General features: G+C 53.5%; 1 protein-coding gene across 1 annotated transcript; it reads right to left on the bottom strand.

The window, feature by feature from the left end:
- Positions 1-1751: 1751 nt before the first annotated feature.
- On the bottom strand, positions 1752-15473 carry LOC129394520 (uncharacterized). Its single transcript, XM_055102224.1, has 6 exons — positions 15423-15473; positions 15073-15136; positions 7388-7528; positions 6733-7070; positions 2212-2458; positions 1752-1822 (listed from the first exon to the last, which is right to left on the bottom strand). The coding sequence occupies exons 1-6, from the start codon at positions 15471-15473 to the stop codon at positions 1752-1754; spliced, it is 912 nt and encodes a 303-aa protein (XP_054958199.1).
- Positions 15474-17396: the final 1923 nt, after the last annotated feature.

Below are 17396 nucleotides of genomic sequence, written 5' to 3'. Positions count from 1 at the left end.
GGGAAGGGAAGGGACGGGAGGGGAGAGAAGGGGAAGGGAGGGGTGAGAAGGGGAAGGGAGGGGTGAGAAGGGGAAGGGAGGGGTGAGAAGGGGAAGGGAGGGGAGGGGATGGAAGGGGAGAGGGGGGAAAGGAAAGGGAGGGGAAGGGAGGGGAGGGGAAGGGAAGGGAGGGGAGGGGAAGAGGAGGAGAGGGAAGAGGAAGAGAGGGAAGGGGAGGGGAAGAGGAGGAGAGGGAAGAGGAAGAGAGGGAAGGGGAGGGGAAGGGAAGGGAAGGCAGGGAAGAGGAAGAGAGGGAAGGGGAGGGGAGGGGAAGGGGAGGAGAGGGAAGAGGAGGAGAGGCCCGTGGGTGGTGGGGTGGGAGGCTGGTGGAGGGAGAGCTGCTTAGTTTGTTTCCTTCTGCTCAGCTGTGCCAACAAAAAAGAAAATGAATCTGTGAAGCCCAGACAAGGTGGCCGAGTCGCAGTGCCGAAGCGCAGCTCAGTGGAGGAGGCGGCAGGCACAGGGCCCAGAGAAAATTATCTTTCTAACCACTACGTTGGTACCATAATCACCTTCACGCAGCAGCTCTGGTTCCTGGGGGAGGGGCCACTGGAGAGCCACTTGGTTTGATTCCTTTAATCTTTTGACACCGCCTGTCACGGAGGAGTGTGTAATTAGGCTGCACTGTACCTTCCCAGCAGCCCAAGCCGCACGCACCTCGCAAGATGAGAGCAGGTGCTACTGGAGCCGCCGGGCCGGGCTGGGCTCTTAATTGGCTTATGTGCTTCTCCTGGAGTCTGTCCTGTTTTTCCAGGGTTGCAGCTACCTCCTGGACCGTGGTGGGGATTGCTCTCTCAAGGGGTCTCTGAGGGACCAGGGACCCTGCCGTGATGCTGGTTTGGGGGCAGGGTGGTGGCAGGTGAACTCTGGCCCAACCAGCTAATGGCCTGAGAATGTGCCCTGCCTGCCCTGAAGAGCTCCCTGACCCCAAAGACCCTGCTGTGCACACATCTGAACCCCCATCCCTGGTGTCTGCACCTTGCTATAAAGAGTCAGCCACGGAGACATGTGTGGTGACCGCAGGAGCACCGGGAGGGAGGCTGTCCTCGCCTGGGAAGGGACCAGCCTCTTGTTTTCTATGGTGGACAGGCCAAAGAGATACAGCCTCGAGGGTTTGAGGATTTGGAAAATGGAAGAGATTTGAGGATGGCCAGGAGGGGTTTGGAGCCCTGTTTTGCTCAGCAAAGAGCAGAGTAAAACAAGGCTGTTTATTCAGGCCCTAAATGATGGGGATGCTGGCGTCTGCCCAGCAGCCCACACGCTGGGGGCATGTGCTCAGGCAGCGCTGCTCCCTCCTTCTCCCTGGAGCCTCAACCTCTCCCTGGGTGTGCAGGAATCTTCCTCTCCATCCCGCAGCGGCGATTTTAGACAAGGGTGGCAACTTTCCCCTCTTCCACAGCCAGCCCCTGCTCAGTAGTCTTCCTGCATGAAAAGCTGAACAGGAGCCCCTGGTCTAATCATCCCCCAGCTGGGAGCAGCAGGGCTTCATGTAAAAGTGTGGAGCCAACCAGAGCAGGGATTGGAGGTGACCTAGGGAGGGGCCACGTACAAGGATGCCCTGGCCCATCCCTGAATGTCCTACACCACTCTGCTAGGCCTGGAAGGCCCAGGCATGGACAGGAGGGCAGGGCACCCTATTGAGGGTCTGCAGGATTCTGGAAGGTTGAATGTCATGGTGATAATCAGCTCAGCTCTGGGGTCCAAACGCCACTTCAAATCTCAGCTTCACCAGATAGGGGTGACCATAGGCATGGTTTAACCTCTTTATGCTCTGTCTTCTCCTCTGCAAAATGGGGTAGTAAAGCAATTCTTGAATCATAGAATTGCTGTGAGCACTAAAGCGGATAGCTAAGGCAAGAGCTTGGCATGGGAGACAAGCTCCACAAAGTCAGCTGTAGGGTTCCTTCAGCATTGTCTCATCAAGTCCCTTAACCCCAAAAAGGACAGGAGCCCAGGAAGTTTTGAGATCCTAGATTATTGTATTGAAAGGTGGCTTCTAGGTCTCCCAGCCCACACTTCTCCAGGACGCCCATCTCAGCCACCCCAGGTCCCACTTTTTTGTTCAACAGCATTACCAGAAAGGAAAGCTCTGGCCCAGCCTAAGTTGTAGCGAGGTGAAATACCTTCCCCTGCCCCCTCTAAATAGTAGTTCCGGGTCTTCTGGAAACTCACCAGCAGCCACTCTGGATCCCTGTGGCCTGTGGACCTGCAGCATCACTGTCCTCCGAGGGCTTGTGAGAGACACAGCGTCTGGAGCCTCAGCTGAGGCCTGGGGTGTCAGAATCTGCCCCTGGACCAGATCCCCCGAGGATGTGTATGTGCAGAGAGTGTGGGAAGGCTGCTCCACGCCTCCTAGGAGACCACAGGTCTCTCTCACTGCCGTGACAAGCTTCAGCAATGTGTCCCGGGGAAATGCGAGCTACCTGCAAGTAAATTATTATTAATAGTTACAGTACCAACATTTGCAAATAATGCCATTTTTGAAAAAGGAAATTAGAGCTGACTCAAAGTTATTCCTATCAAGACATCACGCTTATATGTGCATTCCAACATGCTTTCTTGAAGGGGAATTACTGTCATGATGCACACGCACAGGGGACCCTGTCAGCAGGTCTCCACTAAGGAGGGAGGACCTAACCCACCCTTCCTCCTGAACAGCAGTCCTACCTGCTATGTTCCCAAGAGGCGGTCAGTCCGATGCTGTAGGAGGCAGAATGGCCCAAGGCAGCCACATCGATGCTGGGCAGGCCTCGTTCTTGGAAATTCTTCCTTACATTGGTCTGCAAGATGCCCCCCTGGAACTCTCACCCTTCCTTGCCAAGTCTCTGGCTGCAGATGGAACTAGCCCACCTCCTCTTTCATAGGACACAGCTGTTCCTTCCCGTTGCTGCCAAGTAACTAATTGTTACAAACTGAGGGGCTTGCGACAACAGAAACTGATTCTGTCACAGCTGTGGAGGCTGGACGTCCGACAGCAAGGTGTCGGCGGGACGCGTTCTCTCCGAAGCCTCCCGGGGAGGATCGTGCCTTGCCTATTCCCAGGCGTCCCTTGGTTTGGGGCTGCCAAGCTCTAATCACTGCCTCTCTCATCTGTGGTTTTCTCCTCCTCCCTCCCAAATCTCCCTCTGCCTTTCTCTGTCATGACACCTGCCGCTGGATTTGGGGTCCCCCCTGAATCCAGAATCTCATTTTGAAATCCTTAACTTAGTTACATCTGCTAAGATTCCTTTTCCAAATAAGATCACGTTCACAGGCTCTGGCAAGCAGGACGTGCACAAATCTTTTGGGGGCCACTAATCGACCCATAGAAGGTCCATTCAAATATTTAAAGGCACGCTCTCAACCCATCGCCTCTTCTCCACGCAAAGACAAATCCCAGAATCTTTCAGTACATCTTCTGTGTGATCTACCATCAGTCTGACTGACACCCCTGGCCCTGAACAGAATGTCCGTCTCCTCTCAGACAAAGGACTTGAATGATTTTTTTTTTTTTTTTTTTTGAGATAGAGCCTTGCTCTGTTTCCCAGGCTGGAGTGCAGTGGCGCGATCTTGACTCACTGCAACCTCTGCCTCCCGGGTTCAAGTGATTCTCCTGCCTCAGCCTCCCAAGTAGCTGGGACTACAGGTGCCCGCCACACGGCCAGCTAATTTTCTGTATTTTTAGTACAGACTGGGTTTCACCATGTTAGCCAGGATGGTTTCAATCTCCTGACCTCATGATCCACCCACCTCAGCCTCCCAAAGTGCTGGGATTACAGGCGTGAGCCACGGTGCCCAGCCAAGGACTTGAACGATTTTAACCTTGTAGGATAGGATGAGTTATGATGGGCAGTGGGTGGTGTCATTTAGTAGAGAACTTGAAAAGGGAGGTTCCCAAAAGCAGGGCTGGCATGTGGGTGAGGCAAGAGAAGTCCCTGGAATCTAAGGCACCGCTCTCTGTCAGTCTCATGCAGGCAGGCCCATGAGTGTGAGTGCCTGCTTACATCCACACCCTGGGCCTCGCTGTCCTCTCCCTAGCCCTGGCCTGCCCTAAAGAAGCCAGCTGGGGGACTTCCGGGCCCCCCTCTCTGGAGAAACGTTCCAGAACTGAACCACCCACTGACACGAGTGAGCTTCCTGCGAGAGTGAGGGGTGACTCCCTGAACCTCTGCTGGGTGCTCCCCACCGCTGCCACACCAGGTTCCCAGGGGTCGGTCCCATCCCTGCCTGGGGCAGAGTCAGAGAGAGTCCTGGGAAGAGGAAATGGCACATGGTGGAGGGTTCCTTTCCCTGAGGGTCTCAGCCACTGCACCTTATTCACCATGCATGGGAGTATCCAGGGATAGTGCCCCCTGGGATTGGCCAGTGTACAGGTTCTGCGGTGGTTCCAGGCATTTCTGGGCACACAACCACCGGAGACTCAGATTCTTTCATGGACCTCTAAGCCCCTCTGGAGGCTGAGGGTGAGTCCTGCCTGGTGCCCACCCAGCCTCATCTAGGTAGCCGCTGGCACCGCACCAGTTAGTAGCTTACCCTGGTCCCCCAGCCTTCCTCCCCCTCTGCCTCCTGGGCTCTTTTAACAACCCTCATTTGCATAGCTGTTTTGAAGTTTTGCAAAGAACTTTTTACCTCTCCTTTAATGGGACCTTCACAATGACCTTGACATTTATTCATGAGCCCCATTGTACCAAGATGAACCCGAGGTGAAGGCAACAAATCCGCTGCCCCGGGCTCCACAGCTCAGAATCTGGGGTCAGGACTGGTCTCCGGGTCAGTCCCTCCCAGTGATCTGCCCTTCCTTTGCCAAGCATCTTTGACTAGATGTGCAGCAGGAGTGCCCAGTGAGTCCAGGGGAGGCACAAGGCCTGCGGGCACAGGCCTGGTCACCTAGAGAGTTGCATCTTCTGACCAAGAGGAAGAATTCATGAAGAGCCAGCCTCCGGGCCTGGCAGGCAAGGGTTTTACCTGGTCATCAAACTTTTTCAAGAGGCACCAAGGAAGCAAATAGCAGGTGGCCAGGCCAGGATGGACATGGTCAAAGTGAGTCCGCTGGTTTCCTGGAGCTGCTAACCCAGTCGCCACCCTCTCCTGCCTTCCAAGTAGCAAATTCTCTGGTCCCGCTCGCAGTCAGCCTGGACCTGGGTTGCTCATTCTTGAAGAATGCTCACTGCTGGGCCTGCCTCTGTTTCTGAGAAGAGTCCAGGAAAGCTGGGCTGGTCTCGGTCTGTGTCCCCGTTCCGCCACACCCGACCCCTGGGACAGCTCAGAAATCTGCAACCTTTCACAGCTGGTTGGCTTTCAGCACAAATGGGCAGGTGCCTAGAGCAGCCAGCAGGATCCGCTCATCTGAAAACACTTGGGAAGCTCAGGGGAACAGCTCTCCATCCAGGCTGGCGAGAAGTGAGGTGGGCCTCAGCCTGGGCCCAGATTCGTCAGGGTAAATGCCACCTGTGGGAACTCGGGCTCTGCCTGGCAGGGGCCCTCAGAGCCCTTCTGAGATGACTCTTGCTTCTGCTGCCAGCAACTGCGGGTTCCATCTCAGGGAGGGCAGGGAATCAATCCTCCATTAATCCTCAGGACTGGTTCTTTAAGTCCACCTGGGTTTAGTCCTTGACTTCACTATTTACTGGGTGACTTCAAACCAGTGACTCAACCTTTCTGAGTGCAGGCATCCTTCTCTGTTAAGTGGAAATAACTGTAGAACCTCCAACCTTACAGGTTGTTAAAAGGATCACATTAATTGATGGATGGAAAAGTACTTGTAATGCATAAATATCTGGCAAATGCACTTCCTGGTTTTATATATATTTTTTTCTTTTGAGACAGAGTCTCGCTCTGTTGCCCAGGCTGGAGTGCAGTGATGTGATCTCGGCTCACTGCAACCTCTGCCTCCCGGGTTCAAGTGATTCTCCTGCCTCAGCCTTCCAAGTAGCTGGGATTACAGGTGCCCACCACCATGCCCAGCTAATTTTTATATTTTTAGTAGAGACGGGGTTTCACCATGTTGGTCAGGCTAGTCTCGAACTCCTGGCTTCAAGTGATCCACCTGCCTCAGCCTCCCAAAGTGCTGGGATTCCAGGTGTGAAAATGCAGTTAGTGTTAATGTCATTACTGTTGCGATGGGAAGCATGCCGAGGGTCAGGCAGCAGCCATGCCCTGCCCACTTACCTACGTTTCTGCTCTCCTCATGGTCCCCCCAATACCAAGTTTCATAGTGCCAAGGCCCACTGCTACTGTTATGAGTGGAAATGGGTCCCCTCCAAATTCATATGTTGACATACTAACTCCCAGCACCTCCAAATGTTACCATTTTTGGCAATAGGGTCTTTAAAAAGATAAGGTAAACCGAGGCCACTGAGGTGGGCCCTAATCCAGCATGACTGGTGTCCTTATAAGAAGAGGATATGTGGACAGAGACATGTGCAGAGGGAGGACCATGGGAGGACACAGGGAGAAGACAGCCAAGTCACCAACCCTGCCTACACCTTGATCTCAGACTCCCAACCTCCAAAACTGTGAGAGAAGGAATTTCTGTTATTTAAGACCCCCAGTCTGTGGTGTTTTGATAGAGTAGCCCTAGGAAAAGGATACTGTTATATGACCCATCGTAGGTTCTGGAAAGCATTTGTTCTGTAGGACGTCAATAGGGCTTGTGTGAAAACAGGGTTCTGCAGTCAAAGGAGTCTGAAAACAACCGGGTCGAGCATAGCTTACCAGGTTTTCTTTAGTGGAAGCCTCCTCACAGCCATGACTGTGCTCATGGGTGTTTTGAATCCCTAGGAGGGGAGAGATTTCCCAACCTTTCTTGAACATGGAATCCTCATCATTGCAAAACATGGGCTTTGTGTTCTGCAGAACAGGCCTTCCAACATGCTGGAAGCCGAGACCAGCTGGGGTGGGGAGGAGGCACGGGGGCGGGGTAAGACCCAGGGCCCTCTGCCTGTGCTGGCAAGTCCCTCCATCTCCCTTATCAGACAAGCAGCAGGGCCAGCCAGGAGTGCCACATTTTATGGCTCTATCATGTGTGAGATCTTGCCCATTAGGGAGAAGCTGTCAACACAAAACATAGATTTCAAGATACGCTTTCTACTCCAGGATTATGAATAACCCCTTCGATCATTAGAACCAGAGCATTTTTTAAAAATCCAATTTGTTTCCCACTTCAGAACCCATTTAGTTTGCTTCTTGCCCTCCCTCTGGGTTAGGGAGGGAGGGCTGGAGGCTGGAGCCTTCCAGAATCCTGGCTCTGGAAACCTTGCACCCCCAGAAATTGTGCAGGTTTTTCATCTGAAACCTTGATTTTCCTAGGAATCATCTGTTATCCATTTCCTATAACCCAGCTGTGTATTTCTGTTGGAAGGTATTCCCTTTATAATCAGACAGAGCTGCAGGGAGCCCTGTGGAGTGGGCAGCATCCCCCAGAGGGCCAAGGGGAGACATTCCAGACAGTCTTCCAGCAGAGAAGTTTGGGAAGATGCTGATTTCATCTGTCCAGTCCTAAAGCAATGCACTAATCCAAAATTAAACGAAAACAAAAATATTCACCAGGCAAAGGAGTGTGAAAAATCCCCATTTCTGTCTCTCTCTCCTCATCAGCAGTGGAAACCGGGGCTTCCTAGAAGAAACGATGCACTCCCCACCTCCCTCTGTTTGTGCTGCAGTGAAAACTGACACGAGAGATTCATTGGAACATGTGCCCTCGTTCCACTCTCATCAGCCCACCGCGGGGACAGGAGCTGTTCATCTTTTTGGCTCTGCTCGCAGCCTCCAGAACACTTATGAGGGGCACCTTGTGGGCGCCGTGGTCGGATGAGGCCCCTGGGGCTCTTCCAGAGGCTGGCACTCTCCGCAGTTGTCGCTCACATACCTGCTCAGGCCAGGCCAGGCCAGAGTGGACAATGTCTTCCCAGCAGGCCAGACCAGTCTCCCAGGAGGCTGAGGCTGCTGTATCACTCACCGAACCCTCTCATCTGCTGGCCTGACCCTGTGCTATGCTGGAAATAGCACTCGAGCCAGACGCCCTCCCTGACTTGGACAAGGGCAGTGCTCTGGAAGGAGAGGGCACAGAAGCAGCTGTTTACAGAACCTCCGAGGGTTGCAATGGGGCAATGGGGTGTGCAGGAGAGTGACCAGGAGCCCGGGGCAGCTGGTGACCCACCCCTCCAGGCATTCGTGAGGTGTCAGAAGAGGGGGCCCCTTGAACGGGGCCTGCAGAGATGGCTAAGAGTCCATCAGGCAGATGAAATGATTTGCTTTCCTCACACTTACCAAGCTTAGAAATGACCTCCTTCATGCATGTGAATGACTTTATTCATGTATATGACTCACCTTCCTCATGCATGTGATGATCTTATTGTATGTGACTCACTTTCATGCACGTGATGACCTTATCCATGTATGTGACTCACCTTCATGCATGTGATGACCTTATTCATGTAGGTGATTCACCTTCTTCATGCATGTGATGACCCTATCCATGTATGTGATTCACCTTCATGCATGTGATGACCTTATTCACGTATGTGATTTGCCTTCTTCATGCATGTGATTACCTTATACATGTATGTGACTCACCTTCTTCATGTATGTGATGACCTTATTCACATATGTGACTCGCCTTCTTCATGCATGTGATGACCTTATTCACATATGTGACTTGCCTTCTTCATGCGTGTGATGACCTTATTCACATATGTGACTCGCCTTCATGCATGTGACGACCTTATCCATGTATGTGACTCACCTTCTTCATGCATGTGATGACCTTATCCATGTATGTGACTCACCTTCTTCATGCATGTGACGACTTTATCTATGAATGTGACTCATTGTTTGTCTCCCCATCCCCCTAAAACATAAACTCAATGAGAGCAAGGCCTTTGTCTACTTCTTTTTAATCAGCATATCCCCAGTGCCTAGCTCAGTACACCATAAGTACTCAAAACTACGTGTTGAATCGTTGGGAATGAAGGCCAAGGGGGAGTCAGGGTGGGAAGGACCCTGACAGAGGGTGACAGGTGCCTGCCCCATCCCACCGATCTTAACAGGAATCACCCCCTGACTTCCCCTCCGACAGGTCCCAGGACGGCCTCACCAAGAGGTGCATGGCCATGACCCATCCACCTTCATAACTCCCAGATGCACCAAGTTGCCATGGAGAAGGCCCAGATGAGGTCCCTGGGCTGCACCTGCTTGCCAGCAGGTACAGAGCAGCGGGTGGGGGCCGCTGGCTGGCCCTGCCACGCACCCCTCAGGCTCCTGCTTCTGCCTCCCCGAGCCTCAGTCCTTTTAGCTCTCATTTGTAAGTGGGCCTCAACCCAAGCGCAAGATTCAGTGGGAATCCGGCCGGGTTCCCAGACGCTTAATTGGAGCTGGGCTCTTCATTAGCTGCACACCTGTTCCCCAACACCATATGGTCTGAGGTAAATAGACTATAATTGTTTATCCAGAGTCTGTTCTGCCGTGAGTGAGTGAGTGCAGGGCCGCCTCCGCCGCCACCTCCACCTCCCCCGCCATCACCCCTGCCACTGATCCCTCACCGGGCTGCTGAAGGACGAAGCCCCACACAAGGTTAAAGAGTTTACAGCTGTCCCGGCAGAGCCACCTTCCACGTCTGGGGCCCATCTTGGAGCAGCTTCTCCTCCAGCTCCAAGGAAAAGTCCCTGCCCAGCTATGCAACTGCCGGGAGCTTGGCAGCCGGGTCTCCCTGCCCTTCCAGTGTGGCTGAGCAGCCGGGCCCCTCGCTAGCCCTGGGATCATTTATCTCTTTCCCTGTGGAGGCTGAAGGACGTCTGAGAAGGGCCTGGGCTTTGGAGCCTGGAAGGCATGGGCCTCACCTGCATCTCCGCGCGGCCACTTTCCAATTTAGTGGCCTCAGGTGAGTTTCTTCACATCTTAGGCTTTGGCCGCTGCGTCTACCAAAAATCAGGGCATGATTTTTTCTGCATCACGTGGTCGTTCATAACAGAAGGCGTTAATGTTCATGGGGTGCGTCCTGTTGGGTCAGCATGCTGCTGTGTGCTTTAGAGAAAGAACCTCTTGGGGGAAGGCGCTTTGATTATAAACACTTTACAGAGGAACAAAGTCAGGCTTAGGCGGGTGAACCCACTTGCCCAGTGCTACCCAGCCAGAAACTGGGGGAGCTGGAATTCTAACCCAGTTCTGTCAATTTTGGAAGCTGATCTCCTGACCACCATCCTATATTTACATGATGAGATCATGCATCAGAGGGGCCTGGCCTGGTGCCTGGCATATCGAAGAAAATCAATAAGTGCCCATTCTTTTCTCTCTGCCCTTCCTTCAGTGAACAGATGCCCCCGCCACCGCCACTCAGGCTTCTGGGAGGCATCCAGAGCTCTGGGCTGCCAATGTGCCCTACCCCAAGATACAGTATAAATAGAGCACAGCCCGGTCCCCTCCCCAGTCCCCTTGCCTTTGTTCCTGGCCAGCCCTACCAGGAAGAAGTGGCCCTTTCCCACCATGCAGCCGATCCCCAGATAGTCCTGGACCGCCACGCAGCCAGGCAGAAAAAGGAGGAAGGCAGGACGGCAGGCAACGCCCCCACAGAGCTGAGCTCTCAGCCTCAGAAGGAGTCAGATGAGTTGATCTTAAGAAACAGCAAGGGCCCCTGAGCATTCTGGGGGCTCTGGCTGAAAGCATGACCCCATGCAGGAGGCAGAGTGCTGGGCACCTTGGGGGGAACCAGAGCCACATGAGAGCCTGGACACTCGGGGCACCTGGGACCTCTCTTCAGGGGCACGGGAGAAGGCTGCTCTTCACCATCTCGCCACCTGAGTTTTTCCCTTTCCTGCCCAGAGCTCCTCCGCCTGCCCAGAGCTGCTCCAGGAGGATGGATGGCTTCCCCAAGCCCAAGAGAACAGATGCTGTGTCCTCTTAATCTGCACAGAATTGGTCTTTAATATGATGAAGGGCTTCTAGACCTTTCAGCTCTGACGGATCCCCTATGTAGCAGAGTCACTGGCTCTTACCAGAGCCTACCTGGGCAGGCAGACACCCTCAGGTGGGCTCAGAGACGGTCTCACCCCCAGCCAGTCGGCAGCAGCTTCCCCAGCCCAGAGAAAGGATGAGACCCAAGTCCTATCCTTCAAGACACTGTCATCCCCCTGGATAGACAGACACCAAGTTCCCACTACACACACACTCATCGGTCCACAAAGAGGAGCTCCACACGTGAAGCACGTGGCCACAAGGAAGCCAGAAAACCACGGGGAGCAGAAACAAGCAATGCTTGTGGGATAATTGGGGAAGTCTTCCTGCAGGAGGTGCCCCCAGGGGCCTTGAGAGCTCTGATCCCCATCAGTTACCTGCTGGCTCTGTGGAAGGTAGAGAATCGGGCAGGAACAAGAATTGCAACCAAGAAAAAATATATATGAAAAAAATAGGAAAAGCTTTTCCTAGCAAGTTTTCCATCTGCCTACGGGGAGACCCTTTGAAGAAGAGCCTGGGGCCCGAGCAGCAGCAGCAGCCACCTCTCCCATCTCCGGGGAGGGGAAGAAGTTTTAAAAGATACTTAAGCTGCTGTATAAATTGGCCCCTCAGGGGATGCCATGCAGATCTGCCTTGGCCTGATGAGCATGGGGATATCTGCAAGCCCAGGCATCAGGCAGGGCTGCTGGAGTGGTCAGCAGGGTGCCCCCTGCCCTGGGCATGGGAAAGATGCAGTGTCCTGGAAACAAGAGTCCAACTCCCTGGGAATGTGAGCCTCTGAGGAAATCTCTGTAACTCAAAGACTTGGAGGGCCGGGCACGGTGGCTCACGCCTGTAATCTCAACAGGTGTGGGGCCAAGGTGGGCGGATCACGAGGTCAGGAGTTCGAGACCAGCCTGGCCAATATGGTGAAACCCCATCTCTACTAAAAATACACAAATTAGCCGGGCGTGGCGGCATGCACCTGTAATCTCAGCTACTCGGGAGGCTGAGGCAGAAGAATCACTTGAACCTGGGAAGTGGAACTTGCAGTGAGCTGAAATTGTGCCATTGCACTCCAGGCTGGGTGACAGAGCGAGACTCCATCTCAAAAAAAAAAAAAAAACAAAAAAACAAACAAAAAAAAAACAAAGACTTGGAAACTGGACTCAGTTGTTCTGGTCAGGGTCCTGGTTGGGGGCTGGAGCCCTGCATGAAAGGGAAGAGGAAGGAATGTGTCCTGGACTCCTGTTCTATGGCTGGACACGGGACCAGGCACTTTATAGACACTCTCTCATTTAACCTTCGAAGACCTTCCTGCTAGGTATCATTGCTACTCCCATTTCACAGATGAGAAAACTAAGGGCCAGAGAGATGAAGTCAGTTGTCCAAGGTCACAAAGCCAGAAGGGGCCAGAGGCGGCATTTGAACCCAAGCCACACACTGTGCCTCTCTTTGAACGTTCCACTTCAGTTAGGGAAGGTGGAGGAGCTGGAGACAGTCCCCAGACCTCTGCAAACTGTCCTGGACTTTGTGGCACAGCCTTGGGCCCTGAGATGCAAGGGACACACAGAGCGGGCAGGGTTTGAGATGAGGGAGAAGGACTGTTCTCCTGGGCTCGTTCCCTTATCAGAACACCTGTGTCCAGCTTCAAAGCCACGGCTGTCACTGCCAGGGCCCCACCCACACCTCCTGGGCACCCAGCAGTCAGCACATGGCACAGACATCTAGGACCCACCTGAGGGCTTCTCTCAGCCCAGGTAGGGGCTGAGCTCAAGGGGCTGGGGAGTGAATGTCCTTGGAAGCAGCCTCGGCCAATGTCAGATGGACTCAGAGGATGAAACCTCCAGGTGCCTAAGTTCCCCAGTGGAATTTGGCCCCACTGCCCATGGCAGTAACCTGCTCAATAGCACAGCATCCTGTATTCACTTCTTCCTGTCCCCATCTCCTTCCCCACTCCCCTACTAGTACTTCCCAAGATCACCTCCCAAAGAAATAAATGCATGCAACCCCTTGTCTTGGGTCTGCTTCTGGGGGAACCCAAGCTAAGCCCTCCCCTGTGCATCCTTCCTGCACCCATCCCTGTGCCTCCCGTCCACCTGACCCCCATGCATCAGGAGAATGAAGGTAGGTTTTCTCCTTGAGGAAACATAACTAATAACAAGATCACAAGCAACCCAAAGACACAGACATCAAATATTACACACCCGGAGTGAGATCCGTATCTCTCTATCTGGAGCGCCGTGCTTTAGAGTGATAGCGCGGCCGCCGACCCTCTCATTGATGAAGTATGTTATAAGTGCTAAGTAATAATAATACTGTAAAATGCCTCAGTGCTCAAGCATGAGCTCTGGGCTCCAGATAAAATGCCAGACAGATAGATTAGCAGGTGGAGGAAACGCTCCAAAAGCCATCTCCCCACAGCTCCCTGGGCCTAATAGACGGGTCCAATCAGCCCACTTCAATTACTACTTGGGGACTATTAGCCAAGAGGCTGATTAAATCCCCTGCTCAAGCACCTGTGCTGTGCAGAGCTGGTGACAGCAGGACAGCAGGACGTGAGAACGAGGAGAATGAGATGGTGTGCGCTTTCCTTCCCTGGGATAGGGGAGTGTGCAAGTCGTCTGGGAAGATCTGGGCTAGTCCTGCTGCAGTTCCCCATCTGTCCTTACTGAGCCATGTCCGAAGCCCAGGCCTCCATCCCCCAGCACTGGCTGGGCCCGGAGCAGGGCTGGCCATCCTCTGCTGTCCTCCTTGGCTGACTCCTCTCCACTTTCCATCAAGAGAAAATGGAGAGGCTGAATGAGGCCATGGAGAACCGGAAGGACAGCTGATTTTCTTGTCCTCGGGTGATAATTTGGGGGAAGGAGGTGGTTTTGCCGCAGTGGAGAGCCATCAGAACCAAACCCAGGTGGAGGGGAGCACCAGGCAGTGAGGCCTATCTCAGAGTGAAAGGCAGGAAGAGGGAACGATGGCCAAAGCATTAGACAAGGGCCCTTGAGGACTGTGGGCCCCAGAGGCTAGAACTTGAGTAGGGGCCATGAGAAATGCAGAGAAGGAGAGGTTCCAACTCCCAGACACTGCCTTCCACAGGGGCTGGGGGGCAGGTGAGAGCACCCCAGGAGCCACAGGTGGGTGACTGTCAGCCTCAATCTCCACTAGCCCCCAGACACCTGCTCCCTGAGCCCCATCTGTTCCAAGGTATGAAAGTTCAGAGTGACAGCTGTCGCTGCAGTGGGAGGGGCAAGGCCTTCCCCAATGGAAATGTATCATGTGTGTCCTGCTGAGCCAGGGAATCTTTTTTCATACAGGGCCTTTGACCTTCAGAAAAGTATTTGAATCAAGGAGTGCGGGAGGAGGAAGAGGACGAAGAGAGAAAGGGGGGAGGGAAGGAAGAGGGGGAGGGGAAGGAGAAAGCAAAGAAGGGAAGGAGGAGGAAGAGGAGCGGGAGGAAGGTGGGAGGGAAAGAAAGAGGAAGAGAAAGAAGAGGAGGAGGGGGAGGAAGGAGAGCGTGGGAGAAGGGAGAGGAAGCAGAAACAATTTACGCTGAATTTTATATTTGAGAGAGAACGCAAGGAAGCGTTTGATTTTTTCCTAGTCCATCTGAGAACAAAACAGTGTGACTGTTGCTGAACATGTGTTTTTTAAAAATGAAAAACAGAGAATGTAAAATCGTATCCAGGCCTCCCAACAAGTAATATCTAATGCTCACAACTGGGTCTGCCGATCCGAAGGGACAGGGCTGTGTGAGGGAGGAGGTGGGGAAGGGGGTACCTTTGACAACAGGCTAGGAAACCTCTGGGTTCCAGAGACCATGAAGCCGGAGGAACTCGCCCCTCCTTGTTGAAGAAGAACATATAAATGCTCCACATATGGAAACTCAACTTGTAAACTCTCATTACTCATGAGCCGGAGGTGAGCAGATGGGAAATGAAACGGCACCAGCAGCAAGCCGGGGAGCCCAAATGTGAGCGTGAACCGGCGCGGGGAGGCCGAGCCTGGGAGGGGCAGCCAAGGGCGGGAGGAGGCGGAGGCGGGGCCGCGGAGCAGGAGCAGGAGCGGCCCATGGGGGCTGTAACCGGAGGGGCCTGGGATATGGGAAAGACACCAGCAGGGAGGGCCGCTCACCTGCAGGTGGGCACAGCGGGAAACATGAGTGAGAGGCTCTTTCTTCCTTTTCATTCCAGAGGGTCTAAGAGAGAGGAGAAGAGGTGCCTGTGGATGGCAGAACAGACCCCGCCTGGGCCAGGTCTGGGCTCTGCTGCCACAACCCAAGTACATCCCATAACATTCCAAATTCCTCCATAACCCTCTTTCAGGTTTTCATTCTAACAAAGGAGACGCCAGACTGGGGTCCTGCTCCGTGGAAACAGGTCTCTGCTCTGCCTGGGGGCCCCTCTCTGCTTTCTCCCGTGTTCCTTGCTCTTCTCCCATATTCCTTGGGCTTCCACCCAAGCTTCAGAAGCCTGCCTGGTCACCTCAGTGGGATATGCGGCTTGGCGCATGAATCCGTCTGCTAGGGCCGTCATGACAAAGTGCCGCAGGCTGGGAGGCTTAAACAACAGAAATTTGTTCTCTCGCAGTTCTGGAAGCTGGAAGTCCGAGATCAAGGTGTCGGCAGGGTTGGTTTCTTCTGAGCCTCTCTTCTCCTTGGCTTGGAGGTGGCTGTCTTCTCTGTGTGTCTTCACATGGTCTTCCCTTTGTGTTTGTCTGTGTCCAAATCTCTTCTTCTTAGAAGGACACCAGTCATACTGGATGAGGATCCACCATCATTTTAGCTTGATCTTTTTTTTTTTTTTTTTTTTTTTTTTTTTGAGACGGAGTCTTGCTCTGTCGCCAGGCTGGAGCGCGGTGGTGTGATCTCGGCTCACTGCAACCTCTGCCTCCCAGGTTCAAGCGATTCTCCTGCCTCAGCCTCCCGAGTAGCTGGGAGGCATGCACGGCCACGCCCAGCTAATTTTTGTATTTTTAGTAGAGACGGACGGGGTTTCACTGTGTTAGCCAATATGGTCTCGATCTCTTGACCTTGTGATCTGCCCACCTCGGCCTCCCAAAGTGCTGGGATTACAGGCGTGAGCCACTGCACCCTGCCTTGATCGCTTCTTTGAAGACCCCCCATCTCCAAATGCAGTCGCTTTCTGAGGTGCTGGGGTTGGGTGTCCACACCTGGATTTGAGGGGGTTGCAGTGCAGCCCATGGCAACACCCAGCAGAGGAGATGCATAACAAGGGCAGGGTGGGGAAGGTAAGAGGCAGAGGTTTGGGAGGCTGAGGTGGGAGGATCACTTGAGGTCAGGAGTTCGAGACCAGCCTGTCCAACATGGTGAAAACCTGTCTCTACTAAAAATGCAAAAAAAAAAAAAAAAAAAAAAAAAAAAAAAAAAAAATTAGCCAGGCAGGGTGGCGGGCACCTATAATCCCAGTTACTTCTTCCAAAAAAAAAAAAAAGAAAGAAAGAAAGAAAAGAAGAGAAAAAGAAAAAGGAGGCAGGGGACAACTGCACAAACAGACCCCTTTTTTAAGCCCCCAAGTGATGGTGCTAATGGTCACCAGGGCAGAAAGTGGGCAGCCCCTCATTCAGGCAGACCTCAATTTACAACTCATGTGGCTTCTGTTTCTCCTTCTCCTCCTGCTTGGGCAAGGCCTGCTGTGTTCTGCCACCCTAAGTCTCAGGCAGCAAGTGGGACAGAGGTCTGAGAGGGAGGGGACCCGGCTGTTGTCGTCAACAACCCCCTTCCACCTTCTCCCGTCCTCAGGGCTCAGTGGGGAGCAGGGAGAGGGCAAGACCTTCATCAGCTTAAGTGACAATGATTGTCGGGGAGACTTGAGGCCAAGCCACTGAAGGTGAAGGGAAGAGGAAGGGAGAAAAGGCCAGGGATACTTGGTAAAGCTCAGAAGAAGGGAAACCGAGTCCATCTCTGCCACATCCCGGCTGTGGAGTGCTACACATGCCTTCTGGTGTTTCAAACCCTCATCACCGCCATGAATGAGGACGGCATCATCAGTGGCTCCATTTTCAGAAGAGCAAACAGAGGCCCAGAAGGGTCTGGTGACTTTCTAACACCACGACCGGCAGGTGGAGGACGTGGAGTTTGAACCTAGGTTTGTCCGACTGGCCAGCTCCCTTTCTGCTGCGTTTCCTGCCCTGCACTGCCAGGCTGTGCCTGTGTGTTAGGTCCCCAAGCTGGAGGGTGAGCCCCCGAGGTTACCAGATGTCAATATCAGGCAGATCGGCAGTCCAGGACCTCAGGGAAGGTTTAGAGGACGGCACAAACCAGAAGTCAGAAGTGAGCCCAAAGTCAGGAAACCCGGGATGACTGAATGCTGGGAAGAACAGGTGGTCTCCCAAATCTAAGAGGAAAGGCTAATTTGGTCAAAGCCCCAAACATGGGAGCCCTGAGGTGTGCTCTCAAAACGCATCTGTGTAGGTCTTGCCCTAACCCCACGCAGTTG

Source organism: Pan paniscus, chromosome 19 (genome assembly GCF_029289425.2).
Source record: "Pan paniscus chromosome 19, NHGRI_mPanPan1-v2.0_pri, whole genome shotgun sequence".
NCBI classification, from domain to species: domain Eukaryota; kingdom Metazoa; phylum Chordata; class Mammalia; order Primates; family Hominidae; genus Pan; species Pan paniscus.
The sequence above is the reverse complement of the archived record's forward strand: the minus strand, read 5'-3'. Positions and strand labels throughout refer to the sequence as shown.

Excerpts from the sequence above, each read along its gene's own strand:
- LOC129394520 (XM_055102224.1), bottom strand. The coding sequence starts at position 15,473 with ATGACGGCCCTAGCAGACGGATTCATGCGCCAAGCCGCATATCCCACT. Across the intron at positions 15,137-15,422 it reads AAGCCGCATATCCCACTGAG|ACCCTCTGGAATGAAAAGGA; the intron begins GTGACCAGGCAG and ends CCTCTCTCTTAG. Across the intron at positions 2,459-6,732 it reads CTTCCACTAAAGAAAACCTG|CTCGCATTTCCCCGGGACAC; the intron begins GTAAGCTATGCT and ends ACTTGCAGGTAG.